The 20,407-nt window shown below is 41.9% G+C and overlaps 2 protein-coding genes and 1 pseudogene across 10 annotated transcripts in view; 1 reads left to right on the top strand and 2 right to left on the bottom strand.

Annotated features, from left to right (window-relative positions):
• The window catches only part of LOC129039607 (testis expressed protein 56), a 44,767-nt gene extending 44,349 nt beyond the window's left edge, over window positions 1–418 (bottom strand). For 3 of the 5 annotated variants that reach the window (XM_054493566.2, XM_063665782.1, XM_063665781.1), the window contains exon 1: window positions 80–406. In XM_054493566.2, coding sequence (XP_054349541.2) covers window positions 80–287 — 208 coding nt within the window. In that variant the 5' untranslated portion in view covers window positions 288–406. Of the gene's footprint in view, window positions 1–79 lie in introns of all 5 variants that reach the window. The other 2 variants (XM_054493565.2, XM_054493567.2) reach the window with 2 other exon arrangements.
• Window positions 124–19,764, top strand: FAM217A (family with sequence similarity 217 member A). Of its 5 annotated transcripts, XM_054493562.1 has the most exons (7): window positions 9,157–9,284; window positions 10,695–10,788; window positions 13,490–13,574; window positions 13,695–13,708; window positions 14,650–14,720; window positions 14,811–14,882; window positions 18,214–19,764. In XM_054493562.1, the coding sequence occupies exons 2-7, from the start codon at window positions 10,729–10,731 to the stop codon at window positions 19,433–19,435; spliced, it is 1,524 nt and encodes a 507-aa protein (XP_054349537.1). In that variant the 5' UTR covers window positions 9,157–9,284; window positions 10,695–10,728; the 3' UTR covers window positions 19,436–19,764. The 5 variants fall into 5 exon arrangements, with proteins under 5 accessions (XP_063521850.1, XP_054349535.1, XP_054349534.1 ...); XM_063665780.1 differs by lacking the exons at window positions 9,157–9,284; window positions 10,695–10,788; window positions 13,695–13,708; window positions 14,650–14,720 and adding exons at window positions 124–813; window positions 3,360–3,577 and having other exon boundaries at window positions 14,815–14,882; XM_054493559.1 differs by lacking the exons at window positions 13,695–13,708; window positions 14,650–14,720 and having other exon boundaries at window positions 9,151–9,284; window positions 14,815–14,882.
• On the bottom strand, window positions 11,644–11,760 carry LOC129039813 (small nucleolar RNA U13; annotated as a pseudogene).
• Window positions 19,765–20,407: the final 643 nt, after the last annotated feature.

Below are 20,407 nucleotides of genomic sequence, written 5' to 3'. Positions count from 1 at the left end.
AGTTCTTACTTGCGTCTTAAAGTAGAGGCAGTTTGTATCAAGATAAAGTGTATGCTTACTGAAAAGAACTCATGCCCACCTTCTACCCACATACATTTCTTCTTGTCCTCTTCACTCTTGTAGGAATAAAGCGTCTCCATCAGGTGATTAGGAAGCAGCTTGTGGAGGTTAGACAGCATCTCAAAGGTGTGACACAAAACTTCTGGCTGGGCATAGTTTTTCGGCTTCTTGCACTTGTCAAGGAGTGAAAATTTCATCACGCTGGAGTTGCTGCTGGCTGTTCTCATGATGCTGGTTGTATCACAGAGAAGAACAAACTGAGAACATGAGGACTGGAGGGGTGTGCAATTGTTCTCCTGGCAAGCTTTCCTCCATCTCCAAGATGAAGTGGAACCGGCTTTCTGATCTCTTATTGCCTGGCATTCTGAGAGTCACAATGGCCCAGGTATTGGTCCGGAACCCTGCGTGTTCATCCTACATTTTCAAAGCAGAGAAAACCAGCCCATTGAAAATATCCTGCCAAGTCATTCGGGGATTTGTGGCAGAAACTCCAGTCTTGTGTCTGGACATGGACCATTTCTGGGGAAAACTGAGACCTTTGCTAAAAGGAAGAGGGGAAAGCGGGGGCGCACATATCCAGTGATATTTTCTCATCTGGTACTTTGTAGAAACCTTGCTCCCAGTATGTACCTAATTAAGGCTCCACAGCCCTACGAGGCCCCAAGAGAGAGTGGTTACATCAGTGCAGTCCTCAGCAGAACCGAGGAAAGAGCTTCATCGTCCAAAACTGAGGAAATGCCCAGATTAACACAGGTAAGAAGCCAAACTGCTTCTTATGTTCTTATCCAAACTAATACCAAGAAAACAAAGTAAACAAATGCTCAACCGGAGCTTTCCCGGTAAGAAGCCATTCTTCACTGCAGACCAAAAAGCAGAGAACAATAGAAGTATTAAATAATCTTAAATCACCACACTTAATAGCACAGTCCAGAGCAAGACAGAAGCTGCCAAGAACTACTATCAGATTTGGAAGAAAAGTGCAAATAATAGAGTTTGTTACAGATACTTTTAGATTTCAGCATGCTCTACCAGGAGCCAGGTTCCCCATAATTGCTGTACTCTTCATGAACCAGCTAGAGAGCCACACTGCAGGCTGGTGAGAAGCAGAGAAGGCGTGTGAGCCTAGCATGCTATGGCAAATCTGGGAGCATGGGCCAGCTTTTCACCAACCTTAAAAACCTTTGGCCAAGACTATTAAAGCATCATGATTATACCATATGATACATTAGTGGCCAGAGCGGCAGATATAAAATTCCATTCATATATGCATATATATAGATAGATCGATTTTTTTTTTTATTTTGAGACAGAGTTTTGCTGTTGTTGCCCAGGCAGGAGTGTAATGGCGTGATCTCGGCTCACTGCAACCTCTGCCTCCCTGGTTCAAGCGATTCTCCTGCCTTGGTCTCCTGAGTAGCTGTGAGTACAGGCATGTGCCACCACGCCCAGCTAATTTTGTATTTTTAGTAGAGACAAGGTTTCTCCATGTTGGTCAGGCTGGTCTTGAACTCCCGACCTCAGGTGAGCCGCCCACCTCGGCCTCCCAAAGTGCTGGGTTTACAGGTGTGAGACACCTCACCTGGCTTTCTTTCTTTTCTCTTTTTTCCTTTTTTCCCTTCCTTTTCTTTTCTATTTTCTTTCTTTTTGAGACAGAATTTTGCTGTGTGGCCCGGGCTGCACTGCAGCTCACTGTAGCCTCGACCTCCTGGGCTCAAGCAATCCTCCCACCTCAGCCTCACAAGTAGCTGAGTCTAAAGGTGTGCATCACTACGCCCAGCTAATTTTTGTTATTTTTCTTTTGTAGAGACAGGGTCTCGCTATGTTGCCCTGGCTGGTCTCAAACTCCTGACCTCAAGCAATCCTCTCGCCTCAGCCTCCCAGACTGCTGTGATTACAAGCACAAGCCACTAAGTCTGGCCTATTCCTTTTCTTAACTTTCAACTTGCAAACTCAAAAAGTAAAACTTTTTTTTTTTTTATTATTATTATACTTTAGGTTTTAGGGTACATGTGTGCAATGTGCAGGTTAGTTACATACGTATACATGTGCCATGCTGGTGCACTGCACCCACTAACTCGTCATCTAGCATTAGGTATATCTCCCAATGCCATCCCTCCCCCCTCCCCCCACCCCACAACAGTCCCCAGAGTGTGATGATCCCCTTCCTGTGTCCATGTGTTCTCATCGTTCAATTCCCACCTATAAGTGAGAATATGCGGTGTTTGGTTTTTTGTTCTTGCGATAGTTTACTGAGAATGATGATTTCCAATTTCATCCATGTGTCTACAAAGGACATGAACTCATCACTTTTTATGGCTGCATAGTATTCCATGGTGTATATGTACTTTAAATGCAAGTACATATTTAAAATATGTTATATAACTAACAATAACCACTTGAATTCAATGTAATTCTCATAATTTTACAGGTTTTTTTGGTGGGGAGAAGGGGATAGAATATTCTGGCAGCTGGAAGACATATCCCTGGCTTCTTTCTTCCAGGCAAAGTTGAGTGCATTCCTCTAAACCTTCATTTATATAAATAGTAAAGAACAAACCATGTTTTAAGCCATTCAACATGCCAAGGAAGTGATCTTCTAAAATGTAATTCTTTACACTTCATATAAATTGACTCATATGTTCTTAGTCATTGCTCTCAATAGCAACTGATGAATGTTTATAGTTATCTGATGCATGCTGACCTTGGCTGAAATCTGAAGTAGGTCACAATTATTAAATTTTGTTTTTAAATAAACTATCACATGGATATATATTTTTACATATTTTATATATATATATATTTTACAATGAATAACACTTCTAGGAATCAATCTCATTCATTTTCTCTAATTATAGTGTGATTAAAGAACACTGTTTAGGATGGGAGAGACCCGTCATGAATGACGCCTGGCAAATATTCTGCTGCTAACCAGCTGTGTGATCTTGATCTGAGCCAACCAGGTCTCAGCCCATGGTGCTAATATTCTTGGATGGAACAAATGCTTTCATTTTGTATTTTGTTTTGTATTCCTCTTATTTCCAATTCTATTATTCAGTGTATAATATATTTACCTTTTCAAAACTGGGCTTCTAATATATTATTATTTTCTCCCAAGTTTTTTCTTGTTGTGTTGAGAGCTGCTATGCCGGGCCAGCAGCCCACGTAGGTGCTAGCAGTGTATTATTAACTAAATTGATCCTGCAGCGCAGCAGCTGCATGACTCTGGGTTGTTTTTCTAGTTAGGCTGATCTTTTATTCATGACTTTTAGGTAAATGCAATTCCTTTTTCTGTTCCTAAGAGGGTTTCTGTGTCTCCTGAATACCTTCTTCTTCCCCCACGCCACGGTGGGTGTGACAAGATCAGCTGGCTTCCAGAAGGCAAGGTGTTCAGTAATGTTCAAAGAGAGAAGATTATCTCCAAGTTTCTAAAGAAAGTGTTCCGTTCACAACAAATGAGGTGGTAGGGGTCTGACGACCAGAAAGGGACTTCAAGTTACACCTTTCCTGGCACCAGAAAGTAAGTTCTGACACTGAAACTTTAACCAAAATTTAAAGTGAATTTGTGATATAAGGCTAGGAAAATAGAGTTACAGAGTATAGCCATCTGAAAAATAGAAAGGCTTATGAAGCAATTCAAATTGCAGAAATCAAGTCTTAAATCAAAATAAAGGAGAAATATATGATTGAGAATTTATTCAAAAGCACTAGCTGCAACATATGCAGATGTGAAATTCAGTGATTGATGTGTTTATTTTGCTTCCTTTTGGAAATATGTTAATCTACATCACTATCACACGTTCCAGGAATAAATAATTTTTAAACAATATTTCTTAACTATTTGCAACAAAACAATGGCCTCCCAAATAGGACATTGCTATGGGAGCAGAGTGTTAAAGTTTAATTTTTAAAACTTCAAATTAGAAATATTTGCATATATATTTCTTAAAAAGGAATTATACAAACACAAGAAAGTATATTTAAGATGAATGCTCATAGAATAGTTCTAAATCAGGATAAATTAGCCACTACTAAAAGACAAAGCAGTTCTCAAAAAGGAAAAACAAAAATAAGACCAGATCGCTAAACCATATGCTAAATACAAATTGCCATAATTGAAATGAAATGTTTCCCACTGACTTAGCATCTTATCTGAGAACAAAAATGCATATTATTAATTAGAAAATAGTGTCCTAACTTTCAGAAAATGTTACATAATTATATTGAACAAGATTCTGCTGTAGACTGGGCACAGTGGCTCACAGCTGTAATCCTAGCACTTTGAGAGGCCGACACGGGTGAACCACCTGAGGTCAGGAGTTTGAGACCAGCCTGACCAATATGGTGAAACCCCGTCTCTACTATAAATACAAAAAAATTAGCCAGGCGTGGTGGCATGAGCCTGTAGTCCCAGCAACTTGGGAGACTGAGACAGGAGAAGTACTTGAACCCGGGAGGCGGAGGTTGCAGTGAACTGAGATTGCGCCATTGCACTCCACCCTGGGCAACAGAGTGGGACTCTGTCTCAAAAAAAACAAAAGAAAAGAAAAGAAAGAAAGAAAAAGATTCTGCTGTACATGACCAGCCATGACCTTGGCAATTCTAAAGGGAAAAACAAAGGAAGATGAGGACAAATGCATGGGTAATATCAAAAAGTAAAAGATACTGAAGGAGGTAGACTGAAATAGAAGCCTTTTCCCTCCAGAATAATTAGAAACTAAGTAATGTTGCTACTGACATATCTTTGCATAATTCAGGACAATGAAAAGGAATGTTATCTCAAGGTGCTTTCCAAAATAGTTACGTGGCAGTCAGTGTCATCTCCTTTGTTATAGGAGGAGAAACTGACGTGGGCAGCAAGCTGTGCTTACTGGACTCCTAAGTGACTGGCCCAAGGCTTGCCTTTTTTTCCTTAGCCTGCCTCCCTCGTAATTAACGTAAGAGCTTGCTAAATGCCTGAAATAGAGAGCATCTGCCTCATCCTACTGTGTTTATGAAACAATGGTTTCACTCAGGATCAGCTAAAGAGGTGCAGATTTAAAGTAAGGCAAGCTGAGGCTACCACTAAAATCTCAATCCTGGGCATGGCCATGAGATGGCTGGAGGTGTAGGGGCCAAGGGCTTGGCCCTCTGAAGATTTGCTGAAAAATCAAAATTAGCCAGGCGTGGTGGCATGCACCTGTAGTCCTAGCAACTTGGGAGGCTGACACAGGAGAAGTACTCAAGTACAAAAGGCAGAGTAATTGGGGAAAAGGCATACAAATTTATTTAGCATGTGTTTATACATGGGAGTGTACAGAATGAAAACTCAGAAATACAGGGGAGAGTTTCCATTTTTATGCTTAGGTTCAACAAAGTATGGACAGCTGTGCAGAAATACGATAGGACAAAAAAGGTCTGATCTAACGCTAATAGCCTGAGTGGGGGAACCCAGCAAGGCCTGTCTCTCTAGATTCTTCTTGGCCTCTCTGAGCAGCATTCCTTCCTTCTGGGTATGGGCCACTCTCTGGAATGGGAATCAGATAATTTCTTTATGGCCAGTTTTTACACAGAAAGGCAAAGGGAAAATTGGAGTAATATTTTTAGGTTTTATGGCTGGCTTTGGGAAAAAAGCATTCTGATTTCTGTAACCTGCATTGGAGAAAAGGGATTCTAGTTTCTCAGGCTAGGCTCAGATGGAGACTGGGACTGAGAGACAGGAGGGCAGAAGAAAGTCAGAGAAAAACTTGCTTCTGAGGCTATTTCTGAAGCCTTCATTTTGGGGTACTGTTTTCCAAGCCCCAACAGAAGGAAGGTGCATTTTCTTTGGCCTTGGGATTGATGTTAAGCTGGGTCTGAGCTGCTGTAGAAAATGACCCACTGTCCAACCTCCTACACTGGGCCGGAGCCAGACCAGACCCAAGGGTTTGGAGAGGGCACCATTTCCAAGTTTTTGCTTTCATATTTCACATCTCCACAGCCGTGCACATTTAGCAATGAGGGAAGGGCCAGCCATGATTTTGATGCTGATGTCAAAGCATTCGAAAGTCTCCAGAGAAAGGAAGACCAGTTGAGTGGGGGTGATAATATGAAAGGAACATTTTTAAGAATAAGTTGTGTTAAGAAAAAAAAAAAGAATCTTAGAGGATGTATTTATGGATGACAAATCTCAGAAGGACTCCAAGGGATCAGGAATCAGTTTGAGTTCTGAAATAACAGAAAAAGGCATGAACAGAAACATAAAGCAAGGAAGAGGGGAAATGTGTAAGCCAGATATTTGGAATTTACACACACGTATGCATGTGCACACACAAGCATACATAATTTCTGTCTCAAGAGCAGGGAACATTTCTCAGCTAGATATATTTGTAGAAAGCATTAGCTGGAAATACACGTACCTCAATATTTACTCCCATTCGCAATTTTTTTAGTAATTGTAAGGTGGGAAAGGTTATATAATACATCTAAGTCTCAGGTTACTCAATTATAAAATAGGAATAACTAGGCTGAGCTCAGAGGCTCATGCCTGTAATTCCAGCACTTTGGGAGGCTGAGGCCGGCAGATCACCTGAGGTCAGGAGTTCCAGACCAGCCTGGCCAACATGGCGAAACCCGTCTCTACTAAAAATACAAAAAATTGGCTGGGCATGTTGGCTGGTGCCTGTAATCCCAGCCACTAGGGAACTAGGGAGGCTGAAGCAGGAGAATTGCTTGAACCTGGGAGGCAGAGGTTGCAGTAAGCCGAGATCACACGATTGCACTCTAGCCTGGGTGACAGAGCAAGACTCTGTCTCAAAAAAAAAAAATTAAAAAATAAGAAATAAAATAGGAATAACTGGTGGTATCTGCTTCATTGGATTATTAGGCATATACATTGGTTAATCCATATAAAATGTTCAGCAGTATGCCTGGCATATAGTCACCACACCATACATTTCAGAAAATACTATTTTTGCAATAATTAAATCAATTGAAACATTTATTGTAGCAGCCTTACCTACTACAGTACATGCCAGGCACTCTGTTAGATAGAATATGGACAGATATCACCTTCAAGATGTTGAAAAGAAAGTGATTGAGATATTGTAAATGAATAATTATAATGTAACTGAGTAAGGAGCTGTAATTAAATCATTATAATATAACGAAGCAGGTATCTTGGAGGAGATAGCAACTTTTGTTTTCTCTTTTTTTTTTTGTATTTTTTCTAATAATTACACTTACTGAACAATCAGGAAAAATGACTTGTGAGTTAGAACTGTAATGACTAGAATTTAGGCAGGTTAAAAAAAAGGAGATAAAAAGGAGGTACTATTACAGGAAGAGTAACAATGATGTATGCCCTGGAGGAGAGTGTTTAGGAAAATTGTAAAATGTCCGATGTGCTTGACATGTAGTGGGCGCTGGGAAGGTGATGAGCAGATACCTAAACGATGGCTGCAGAATTTGGGTTTCCTTCTTCAGGCATTAGGAGGCAGTTGAGCAGGTCTATATTTTAGAGCAGCAGTATGGAAAACAGCCGAAGGAGGAGAGGGCCTAGAAGGGAAACCTCCAAGGAGCCTGCAAGGAATGAGGCCTGCACAAATCTTGTTCATTCACTTACATCGATTGTGCTTCTACGACTGTGCTTCTACTATGTGCCCAGCACAGTTTTAAAAGGTTGGGGATACAGAAATGAACTAGACAGGAAAGGCCCCAGCCCACATGGAGTTTGATATTCTGCTGGGGAGAGACAGACAATACAAAAACAAACAAGTAAACAGCAAGATTATGAGGAGTACAAAGAAGTAAATAACAACGGGGTGTCATGAGATAGAGTAAGGTAGGTGGTAGGTGGGAAGAGCTTCTTTAAAGGGAAGGTCTTTCTGAGGAGAAAATGGAAATGCAGAGGAAAGAGTCAGGAGTCAAGGATCAAAGAACCTGAGAAACCCTTGACATTGTGTTCAACGTGGTATATAAGTGCATTTTTATGGGGAGATTCTCAAAGGGGCATGGCCGTGATCTCATCCCCCCAAATGATATTTAGTATTCATTTGCTGTACTTACATATATAATTAATTTTGTTTTAAATGTTTCTCTATATCAAAAGGTGGGGGAGATAGCTATGTAGATATATCTAACTAGATAGATATTCTTCCCCCACCCCTCCACTTATTTCATGGAGCTGTAATAAGAGAGATGCATTTAGGGGTACAAAATTGGGCTGTGTGATTTAAAAGTATCCTCTACATGAAAAAGAAAAAAATCATCTTTTTTGTTCTTCCTATTGAAAGGCCGACGACGGACCTGAAACTGACCGGATGGGCTTGGTGTCAACCAGGATGCCTCTTCTTCTATGTTAATATATTGTACAAGCATAGATAATACTTTACATGTATCAACGCGTATATATTTTAGCTTAGTCTGGAGGACTACGTACCGGGCGGTGCTCCTGGCTTCATGTGAGCAGGCGGTGGGAGTGGAGGCGGGTGGGCCAGGCCCCGGGTCCCAGAGGCCTACTGGCCATCTCGCAGAGAGCTCAGCTTGGAGAGGCCCAGGGAAGGGCCTGGAGGCCTCGGGGAAGGCGCGGGGAGGGTCAAGGAAGCCCGAGGAGGCCCAGGAAGGCCCAAGAAGGTCCAGCACGCCTGGGGGAAAGTCCGAGAAGGCCCGAGAAGGTCCGGGAGGCTCAGGCTTTCCCGCAAGGCCCCGGGGTTCCCTTTCAGGCCAAGATGGCCGAGTGGGCTGCGCAGCCCCGGAGGGGGGTGCCGGGCGGGGCACAGGGACAGGGCCTGGGGCTTGTTGTCCTCCCCTGGCGGCGTCGTGCGTCCCGCGGGCCCGGCGGCCGGGTGGCCCCCGAGAGGCTCCGCGCCTGGGCGGCCGGCGGCGACCCCGCGGCCCGCGAATACGCGTGGACCTTGTGGAACGCAGGGCCTCCCCGGGCGCCCCCGCTCTCTGGTAGTTGCCGGGAGACCCGGCCGGTGGGGAAGCCCGCGGAGCCGCAGCCCCGGCCCCGGCAGGTCTCTCTGGGCCCTGGGCCCGACTCCCACCCCTGCGCCGGCCCGCGGGCTTCGCAGGCCCTGCACTGCCGACCGGGCTGCGCTCGAGGCCGCCAGCCGCCCGCCGCCCTCTTTGTCCCCCAGCTGCGGGAAGGCGGAGGCAGAGGGGGCGCCCTCCAAGCCGTCAGCCACGCAGGCGGAGGCGCTCGGGCCTCGGGGCGGCGCACTGGGAGAGGACGCCGGGGAGGACACGTGGGCCTTCGGCGCGGTGGGGTAAGAGCCCCGGCCCCGGGGAATCCCGCAGCCCCCTCCTGCTGCCCCTGGAACTGGGCTCCCCACCCAGTCCCGCCACAGCTCAGGAGGAAAAGGGGATTCCTCTTCATCGGGGCCTTGCAGCTCCCTTGAGACACGCGCCTTCACGCACTCTGGCCCCTAAAGCTCCTGTCCCCCAACTCGCAGTCCCCAAGGCGTCCTTTGTCCCCAGGGCCGTCCTTCAGGTGCGGTGGCCTTTTCCAGGAGCTGGATGCCCTCCTCCTTGACACACACCCGGTGGCCCCAGGCAGCGCCACCTGCTCAGCAACCGCCTTCCTCCTGCATTCAGACCCAGTGTCTGGCATGCACACGCCCGGTGGACCAATACCGGTGTTGGCTGAAAACCTACCTAAACTAAATCTCCTATTCATATACTTTTCTGTAGGAGACAATCAATTGTAAACGATTAGCAGATAGACCGATTACTGCGGTGGCTTTAATTTGTGATTCTTGGCCGGGCGCGGTGGTTGACGCCTGTAATCCCAGCACTTTGGGAGGCTGAGGCGGGTGGATCACGAGATCAGGAGTTCAAGACCAGCCTGGCCAACATGTTGAAACCCCATCTCTACTAAAAATATAAAAATTAGCTGGGCGTAGTGGTGCTCGCCTGTAATCCCAGCTGCTCGGGAGGCTTAGGCAGGAGAATGGCTTGAACCCGGGAGGCGGAGGTTGCAGTGAGCGGAGATCGCGCCACTGCACTCCAGTCTGGGCAACAGAGCGAGACTCTGTCTCAACAACAACAACAAAAAATGTGATTGTTTCCAGATAGCCACACCTTAAAGTGACTGTTTTGCTTGTTACCTTAGAGTTCTCTAATTCTTTTACCTTAAACGGCAGTGGGTTAAAACCTTTTAGGTACCTTGATTGATTGGTGCGGAAAATATTGTTTGGTCCTGGGGGCATTTTTGGTCCTGGGGGCATTTTGATGTCTCCGAAATATGCATGGGGTGCTTGCCTGGCCTAGTTGTAAGGGTTCAACCCTGCTTTCAAATGGAGCAATTGTTTTGAATGATTAAAAGGAGATTTTGTGCCCCTGTTTTCTAAGTTCTGGATAATTCACCATAGTTTGTTCCAATGTGTATTTCATCTTCTTAGCTGATATTTGCTTTCTCACCTCTGATCTCAATTTCCTAATCTTCTGTTCTGAGATCTGCCGGTTTGCTGTTGTCTGTGCTCCTTTTGAGTCAGGCTTGCCCCTTGTTTCTGGTTGGTTTCGTATTGTCACCCCCACCCTGCTCTCCAAACCCCTCTCTTCTGCTTTCTAAGCATTCTCTTACCTCCTTTAGATGGGAAATCAAAACTCACACTTTCTTTCTTTTTTATAAATGTTGACCCTTACCCGTAAATGTGCCTGTCCCACAATCTGTGTAGGATTTTAAGGAAACAGAGCAACAGCTACAACAAAATGGGGAGAAGAAATGAGAACTGTGGTAACAGCCTACGTGTGTCAAACATCTCTCAGGAGGTATGGCATGTGCTGTTGAACTTGAGTGTTTAGGCAGCGGCTCCTGTTGCTAAGACATAACTCCTATGGAGTTTTCTTGCAGTGATGCCCTTGCTGCTTTTGCATCGTGGGCAGTTTATCCTGTGTTTTCCTTTAGGCACATTTGGAACAGCAAATGGAAATTTTCCATTTCTTTTAACAAAGGGAAAATTAGCCAGCTCTTCTCCAAATGTCAAACATTTCTAATTGCAATTTGGCTTTGTTAAAGGTGCTACCTTGTTATCAACAAGGCAGTGCTCACTTTTGTTTTCACACACACACCCTTTGTGAAAAATATTGGTAAGGCAGGTGGGATATCACAAAGCATAATCAAGTCCCAACTCTTAAGAAATTTGACCAGCCAGGCTGGTCAGACTTCATGTTTAGTTAATGAGCCTTCTTTACCAGTTGATCAATTTTGGTTATGTTAATTTTTTGTTGCTGTTTTTGTTTTTTGTTTGTTTGTTTTGGAGACAAGACTTAGTCTTCCTCTGTCTCCCAGGCTGGAGTGCTGTGGCACGATCTCAGCTCACTGCAACCTCCACCTCCCAGGTTCAAGCGATTCTCCTGCCTCAGCCTCCCGAGTAGCTGCGACTACACACATGTGCCACCACGCCCGGCTAATTTTTTGTATTTTTAGTAGAGACATATTGGCCAGGCTGGTCTCGAACTCCTGACCTCAAGTGATCCACCCGCCTTGGCTTCCCAAAGTGCTGGGATTAGAGGTGTGAGCTACCACGCCTGGCCTGGTTACATTAATTTTATTTTATAATTGCAACAACACAGTTTCATCAACGAGGATATTTCTCTCACGTGTGCATTTCATATGAGTACCAGGATCATATAGCTGAAAAAAGCTTAAAAATCCACCAGACATCGTAAAAAGGTTTGAAGGGGCACATCTCACACATGAACATAAAAACCCAGTCATCATGCTGTGAACTATAAAAAGATCTTTAAAATACAAATAACTGGGCCTCACCCTCATTCTTTTTTTTTTTTCTTTTTTTCGAGATGGAGTCTCACTCTGTCACCCAGGCTAGAGTGCAGTGGTGCTATCGCAGCTCACTGCAACTTCTGCCTCTCGGGTTTGAGTGATTCTCTTGCCTCAGCCTCCCGAGTAGCTGGGATTATAGGCGCCCACCACCACGCCCAGCTAATTTTTGTATTTTTAGTAGAAATGGGGTTTCGATATGTTGGCCAGGCTGGTCTAGAACTCCTGACGAGGTTATCTGCCTGCCTTGGCCTCCCAAAATGCTGGGATTACTGCCACTTGAGCCACCGCACCCGGCCCTCACCCTCATTCTTTAAAATCAGGATTTGTAGTATTTTTTTGCAACTATTATTTTTAAAAAGCTCCCCAGGTGGTTCTCATGTAGAGATTAGCCCTTGTACATATCATGCCAGAGAGCAGAGAATTAATTTTATTAATTATATTTTTCATAAATCTATAGAGAAAGATAATCTGCAGCCTCCCTTCCAGTGTTCAACTACCCTTCCTATCAGGAGATATCTCTTTGTGGATAGATTAAATCCTCATGCTGTATTGAAGCTTATTTCTCTCTGTTCCTCCTTAGTGAAGAGATTATATATAATAATACCTAACATTTCATTTGCTTAGAGTTTAATTTACAATGCTTTTTTGAGACAGAAAACAATTGGGTTCATTCCTAAAAAGTTACTTTCTTATAAACGAATCACCTCTTCACTTTCTGTTTTCCAGAATAAATTGTTATAATCTTCTACACATCTCCCACATTTTTCCCCATAGCACTCTGTACAATGTCTGGAACATAAATACTCAGTTGTTATTAGTACATTTCCCTTTTTATTTTTGGCTTTCTTTGGAATATTTCCTAAGTGTTTCTCCACATCTGGAAGCCAGAATGAGTAGTGGGCTGGTTAGTGTTGAATATAATATGAGGGTTAGAGACTTCCTGTGGTTGATGGAAAGATTTTTACAGGCTTTTATTTTTTTAATTTTATTTATTTATTTATGTATTTATTTTGAGACAGAGTCTCACTCTGTGGCCCAGGCTGGAGTGCAGTGGTGTGATTGCAGCTCACTGCAACCTCCACCTCCTGGGTTCAAGCGATTCTCCTGCCTCAGCCTCCCGAATAGCTGGGATTACAGGTGTGTGCCACCACACCCGGCTGATTTTTGTATTTTTATTGGAGACAGGGTTTCACCATGTTGGCCAGGCTGGTCTCAAACTCCAGATCTCAGGTGATCCTGACCTGCCCGGCCTCCCAAAGTGCCGGGATTACAGGCATGAGCCACCACACCCGGCTTTTTATAGACTTTTAGATCTGATACTCAGATATAAAAGTTTGATGAATGCACCATTGTGTTCCAGAGGCACACTGAACAGGACATTTTATTATATTTTTAAAGTCAATTTTGAAAACCTGTGTTATTATATTTAACAAAATGTGAATGAAACCACAAATTATTGTAAAAGCCTTTCTAATTCCTCAACAATAGGTGTTATCAAGCTGATAAGGGCTTGGTTAAGAGAAAATTGCTTTCTCCTCAAAGATGTTGGTAAGTTCTTTATAATGAGGGGCGAGAGTCATGAAGCTTTGTGCCTTTTGTCATACTTTACCCCAAGAACATGTGAAATTATTGAGCTGCTTACGTTTTCTTAATGTTAAGTTTATCCTAAAACAAATATTGTTTTAGAACTTATCTCACTGGAATTTGGATTCAGAAGTACCTGTTCCTGAAAATAAAAACCTCCCAGCTGGAAGGGATGGAGCAGCAGGTGGTAAGAAATCCTAGATGTGTATACTTATACTGAAAGAATCACTCATATTAAAAGGGGGTTTGTTTTGAATATAATCAGTTTTATGCAACTATTAATTGTCATTTTTTATACACATTTCAGGCAAAATTAACAAGGTAAGGATAAATATTTGGTTTTAAATATTCATAAAACATACTATTTTAAAATTATAAGTATGTTCTTTAAAAAAAATTTCCTTCCTGAAAGTTAAACTTTAAATTTCATTTCTGTAGAGTTCTTCACACAAGTCAAAATCAAATATTTTACAGAGTTTCAAATTGGTTATTAAATTAATATTTTGTTATATTAAGTATTTTTCAGTATAACAATACTATAAATGAAAATTGAGTATAGTATTTTTTAGTCATTGCCAAAAGGGAAGTAGTCCTGTCCTTTAAAATGTCTTGAAGCAGGCTGGGTGCACTGGCTCACGCCTGTAATCCCAGCACTTTGGGAGGCTGAGGCAAGTGGATCACTTGAGGTCAGGAGTTTGAGACCAGCCTGGGCAATATGGTGAAACCCCATCTCTACCAAAAATACAAAAAAATTAGCTGGGCATAGTGGCATATGCCTGTAGTCCCAGCTGCTCGAGAGGCTGAGCTCAGCAGGAAGATCGCTTGAGCCCAGGAAACGGAGGTTTCACTGAGCCGAGATCGTGCCCCTGTACTCCAGCCTGGGCGACAGAACGAGACCGTGTCTCAACAACAACAACACGTCTTGAAGCAGTTGAAATGACTAATATCTTGTTCTGAAGTAGTGGAAAATTAATCTTTTTGTTTATCCTTTTTGATCAAAACATAAAACATTTAACTGCAAAATAAAGACAATCTTAATGATATTCAAGTCTTATTAGTTAACAGTTTAGTTGGTATTTATAATAAATAGGTTATACTAATTTCTGCTGAAATCAGTAAAAACAAATGATTTCTTTGTATATAAACAAAGTGTCATTCAGTTTTACCATATATTCCTTGATTAGAACAAGAACTATACATTGTTAGAACAAGAATAGGGAACAGAGATATATTATGTTTAAAAGTCCTCTGCTGCCTTATAGAACTATTTGGAAATTCCAGTGGAGCAAATGATGCTAGAACCTAATTTGCCGGTGCATAGACAAAAAAGTACAAAGGAGAGATTTTATTCATCATACCCTTAAAATATTATATTTTAAAAATATATGCAGCTACTAAACTATTACCCATTATGTTTCTGTCATCAGAATAGTAAACAAGGGATCTTTCAATTATGGAATTGTCCTCTTAATGAAGGAAGTACCATAGAGAAGAGGTAAGCAAATAGTTATTTTGTAACACCCTAAATTACTGAAATAAATTTAAATACACATGAGATAACTATTTGAAATACAAGGACCATGAACAACCGGAAGAAAATAGTATTCTGTGGGAATAGTGGGCAATTATAGAAATCCACCCTAAAGCAGGAAGTGGCTGCAGATACCATGAGACAATTAGAATAGGTAGGAGTAAAGAGTGGACTATGTTCTGACAATGAAGGTTTTAGATGGATAAAGTATGGACTTCCTGCTGAAAGCAAAAGGAATGGTAATAGGAAAGTAGTATTGCATTCCAGGCACTATGTTAATTCCTTATATGTAGTAATTCATTTAACTGAACAACCGACCATATAAGGAAGGTAGTTATCATCATCCCTGTTTTACAGATGAGGACACTGAGGCATGGTGACAAGTTAAGTAACTTGCTCAGAGTCACACAATATTAATGAAAGGTAGAGCCAGGATGTGAAAGTAGCCTCTCAGACCTTACCTGAGGTTTTGTTTTTTTTTTTTTGAGACGGAGTTTTGCTCTTGTTGCCCAGACTGGAGTGCGAAGATGCAATCTTGGCTCACTGCAACCTCTGCCTCCTGGGTTCAAGCAATTCTCTTGCCTCAGCCTCCCGAGTAACTGGGATTACAGGCATGGGCCACCACGCCCGGCTAATTTTGTATTTTTAGTAGAGATGGGGTTTCTCCATGTTGGTCAGGCTGGTCTCAAACTCCTGACCTCAGGTGATCCACCTTGGCCTCCCAAAGTTCTGGGACTACAGGTGTGAGCCACCACGCCAGGCCGCTTTTTTTTTTTTTTTTTTTTAATACTTTTTTAAGTTCTGGGATACACGTGCAGAACTTGCAGGTTTGTTACATAGGTATACACGTGCCATGGTGGTTTGCGGCACCCAACCTTACCTGAGTTTTAATTTCTTTTTTGTGTGTGTGACAAACTTTCGCTCTTGTTGCCCAGGGTGGAGTGCAATGGCATGATCTCAGCTCACTGCAACCTCTGCCTCCTAGGTTCAAGCAATTCTCTGCCTCAGCTGCCCGAGTAGCTAGGATTACAGGCGCCCACCACCACGCCTGGCTAATTTTTGTATTTTTAGTAGAGACGGGGTTTTACCATCTTGGCCAGGCTGGTCTTGAACTCCTGACCTCGTGATTCGCCCACCTCGGCCTCCCAAAGTGCTGGGATTACAGGCGTGAGCCACCGCGCCCGGCCCCTGAATGTTAATTCTTATTTTTTGATTCTTAAACTTTATTGTGCATTAGGACTAGCTAGAAGGCTTCTTAGAAACACAGGTTACTAGTATTTGGAAATGAACGCTTTTTGAGGGCTACTTTGTGGAGCTTTTGCATAGTGTCTTAGCTCATGGATCCTGAGTTCCATGGCTCTTTTGTGTAGTTTAGCAGGAGAGTGGTTCACTTGATATCAGCCATCTCCTAGTCAGAGAATTTTACCTCTGTGAGGCCTGGGATAAAGTTCTCTTTACATTAAAATTCAAGGGGGAAATAAAGTTCTATGGCAGTTGTGGTGACTGATGACCTAAAGGAATATTGGTGCAGATGGGGATAAGAAAGGCTATTTTTATGAGAAAAAAACCTCAGCTGAGAAAAAGTATTTCAAGATAAGTGGTCAAATGAAGTGAGTTGAATTTTATCACAGTAGCAGAGGAGCGAACAAATGGAGGCGGTAGAACGCAGTAGTTAGGACCAGGGGCATGGGAGTCCCCCACGTGGAGTTCCAGCTCTCCCACTTCCCAGATGTGTGCCCTTAGCCACTCTACATCCCCGTTCCCTTATCTGCAAAAGGTGGAAGATAAAAGTGCTATCTCATGAGGTTGTGAGGACTAAACAGAACAATGTGTTTGACAGGCATTTGCTATTAATATTGGGTAGGTTGAATAATGTTGCAGAGATGGAAGTTTGGTATCAATGAAAGATTTTTCTCCTCAATATACCATCAACAAGTAAAAAGAATAAAAGAAATGATAACTTAGTGTTTAACGTTTTGCAAAGCATATTCATATCAATTCTCTTGCTTCTCAGACTACCTCCAAGGCAGGAATTATCATTTCCATTTTGCTCGCTCACTGGTAACAAAGGGGTTCAAACCTAGGCCCTCCCTTTCCAGATTTCACCCTCTGCATACTACATGTACGTGTCTATTAACAGTTGTAGATTTAAAGTGATTTTCCTGTGGTTTTTCAAAGGCAAAGCAGTATACCTAGTATTTAGCTAAATTAGTATTTTTTTCTTTTTTCTTTTTTGCAACAGGGCCTCATTCTGTCACCCAGGCTGGGGTGTAGTGGTGCAGTCATGGCTTACTGCAGCCTCAACCTCTGAGGCTGAAGCAATCTTCCCAACTCAGCCTCCAGAGGAGCAGGGACTACAGGCGCATGCCTCCATGCCCAGCTACTTTTTTTGTAGAGATGAATTTTGCCATGTTGCTCAGGCTGGTCTCAGAATCCCAGGCACAAGCAACCCGCCTGCCTTGGCCCCCAAAGTGTTGGGATTACAGGTGTGAGCCACTGTGCCTGGCCTCGAAAGTATTTTTCAAAACTTTTCCAGATACTTTGTTATCTTTAATGTCAACTGGCTTAAAAAGAAACAAGAGGATATCAAGACTATATGTCAAATCTTTCAATCTCAGTATTTCTAGTTATCTTTAAAAAACAAAAACTAACTAGAAACTCAGTATTCTATGGCTTTTTTGTAGTTTTCATTTCAACTTAATACCTAGAATTACTCCTAAAATAGAAGAGCATCATTATATGAAAATTACTAGGGACTATATCTGGGATAATTTTTGATAGATATTGTTTGCTTCCTTGTTACAGTAATTTTTTAAAACCACAGTGGCTAACATAGAAGGCTTTTTAAAGTAACCTAATTACATTCTTTGAGTTTCCTTTTATCTAATTCTGGATCAATAAACATTTCACTTTAATTTCAGTTTGAGTTAGATATCCTCGTTTTCAAACATAATAATTGCATGTGCACTATAGGCAAACATATAGTTAGCCACTTTTAACCTATTGTCTATTCACAGCCACAGTTAGCCATTTTAGGTATCATAATCTAGTCACCTGTGCTTGCACAAAGGGATGCCCAGTTAATATTTTAATCTATATTTTTAAAAATGTATATAGTTGTATAGTAGAGCATTTTTGGAAACCAACATATTTCTGTTACAGGTAGCTAGATACACATATGCCATTGGGAACTAAACATTAACTGATCTTTGATAAAGGGTACTTAACTGTATCATTTTAATAGCATTTTAATTCTAGTCAATAAACCATTCATTAATTAAATTATTTTTTAAAGGGAATTCAAAAAATCTTCAGTGGAAACTGGCTTTAATGTAATCAATAATCCTATAAGAGCCTTCACCCTGAACCACCCATTAACAATTGCTTTAGTTGATAAGCAAGCTGGTCCTTACCCTGGACTGCCAGTGCCATTAGGTCTCTGCTGGCCCTATGCTGATGGAGACTTTTTTAAGAACAGAAATGAGATTCGTATTAGTTCATGTTCAACTATAGAAAACAACGATGGTGAAATGTTACCTGCTCCAAATTGGAATTTGAAACATGGAAACAGCAGTGTGGAAGAAAATGTAACAGATGAAAGTGATTTATCAGAAAATGAGAAGGCAAATGATACTTTACTCAGCTATTTTAAAAAGGTGGACCTGAACTTGAAGCCAGAAACAATAAAAAATGTTGAGGAACCTTTCACCGAGGAGCCAAATGAAGTATTTCCATATCCTGATTTTCTCCCTCCTCCTTTCAGTACTCTAGACTTGCACAATTTAGCCCTCTCCAAATCTGACAATTGGAAAGCAACAGTGGAACCTGTAGAAACCTCTGTTGAACACTTGATAACTCGTTTACTGGAACTAGAACGATTACAACATATGACTATTCAAAAAGAGAGGCCAAGACTACAAACGAATTTCTGTACTCCAGCAGGTTCTCAACGACCCTCTTCCTCCACAGCTACACCACACGTGAGACCAAAACTTTGTGACTCTTTGAGTCTTCAGATACCTTGTGTAGATGAAAGTCAAGAAAAAAGTAAAAACAACTCTGGTTCTTGTAAGCTTGAGCAAAATGCTTTAAAACGGAATTGGAGCAATGCTGGCAAATATAAATGGAATTCTAGACCACCGTCTCTAAAAAGTTCTTCCACCACAAAACAATTGATTGAAACTTATGATAAGAATCCCAAAAGTTCTATTTTAAATCCATGCCAAGAACTCTCATCCAAGCCTACTATTGGCCAAACAAATCAATCACTGGTTAAAATGGTCTCCACAAGATGTCTGCCATCGAGGTCTCCAATGCCAGTTTCACCTATACCTCTGTCTTTTCCCGAAAATCAGAAGGAAGAAATTAAGGCACCAAAGAGAAACTTTGGGACCAAAAAGAAACTTTACCGACAAAATATAGTGTTGAATAGACCGTTCTCTATTCAGAAGCTAAACTGTTTGTCGCCTTCCCTTATTGCTAAGGATAAGTGCTGCTCACCTACTGAACAAAAATAACTCTTTTCTTTCATACATCTCAATGTGAACAGATCTATTCTAAGAAGCCCAACTAAGATATGGTTAATTATTCCAAGACACAGGTACTATTAACAGTCCCCCAAAATCACCAAACAGTTGCTTGATGTGATATGCAGTGGAACTTGTGAAAAGCACTGCTGAGATGTCTATATATAAACCCCCAGGCTTCTATACTGACGTATTTCACAATCTTTTGCATGTTGTGTTTCAAATAAATGGTTCACTTAGTAGACTATTCTATTCAAAAGGCTATTCTTTTTTCAGTGATTGTTTTCCAGTATAATTCCATCAATAAATGCTATAATTGACTTATTGCAGCTGTAGTTCTTGTTATGTAGTCCTAAGAGTTGATTTTTTAAAGTCTTTCCCACTCTGGTATCATTTTTTTTTCCTGTGCCCTCATCTCCACAGATCTATCATTTTGACCTATCCTTTGGGCATTTACTTGGCCCTTAAAAGCTAAAGAAGTTGTTGTTCTGTTAATGTACAAGATCCTCTAGATCCTACTAGCTCCTCCCAAATCCTTAGAAATTTTCTATGTCCCCGGCCTTTCTTTGTCATATACACGAAAGATAGTTCTCTTTGGGGCCCAACTACAGGTTTAGGCATGAAATAACCCTCTTCCACTCAGTATTTTCTAAATGTTGAAGGAAAAATTGGGAAGATCACTGTCCACAGAGCAGCCAAAATGTCATGTTACTAGAGTTTTTTCCAAGGCTCTGCACTGCTGGAAGTCTTAAGGCTGGTTATTTGAAATTCATTCAGCCAACACATAACTCATTAACTAGTGAAAAAGGAAAACTACGTGACTGACAAACTTTACTGCCCCTAAGAATCAAGGAAACAAATAGAGTCCTAGCTTCTATTGCAGGCCCTCTGAAACACAATCTTTGGAAGTGGGACCCATGGACACACATTATAAACAAATATTCCCGGTGATTTTAATGCAGG

This window comes from Pongo pygmaeus, chromosome 5 (genome assembly GCF_028885625.2).
Source record: "Pongo pygmaeus isolate AG05252 chromosome 5, NHGRI_mPonPyg2-v2.0_pri, whole genome shotgun sequence".
Classification (NCBI taxonomy): domain Eukaryota; kingdom Metazoa; phylum Chordata; class Mammalia; order Primates; family Hominidae; genus Pongo; species Pongo pygmaeus.
Note: the sequence above shows the minus strand (reverse complement) of the source record. Positions and strands in the feature narration are given on the sequence as shown.

Bases quoted from the DNA above. Each gene is read 5' to 3' on its own strand.
- FAM217A (XM_054493562.1), top strand. From the start codon at position 10,729: ATGGGGAGAAGAAATGAGAACTGTGGTAACAGCCTACGTGTGTCAAAC. The intron at 10,789-13,489 runs GTATGGCATGTG...ATATTGTTTTAG, and splicing joins TGTCAAACATCTCTCAGGAG to AACTTATCTCACTGGAATTT. The intron at 14,883-18,213 runs GTAAGCAAATAG...TATTTTTTAAAG, and splicing joins GGAAGTACCATAGAGAAGAG to GGAATTCAAAAAATCTTCAG.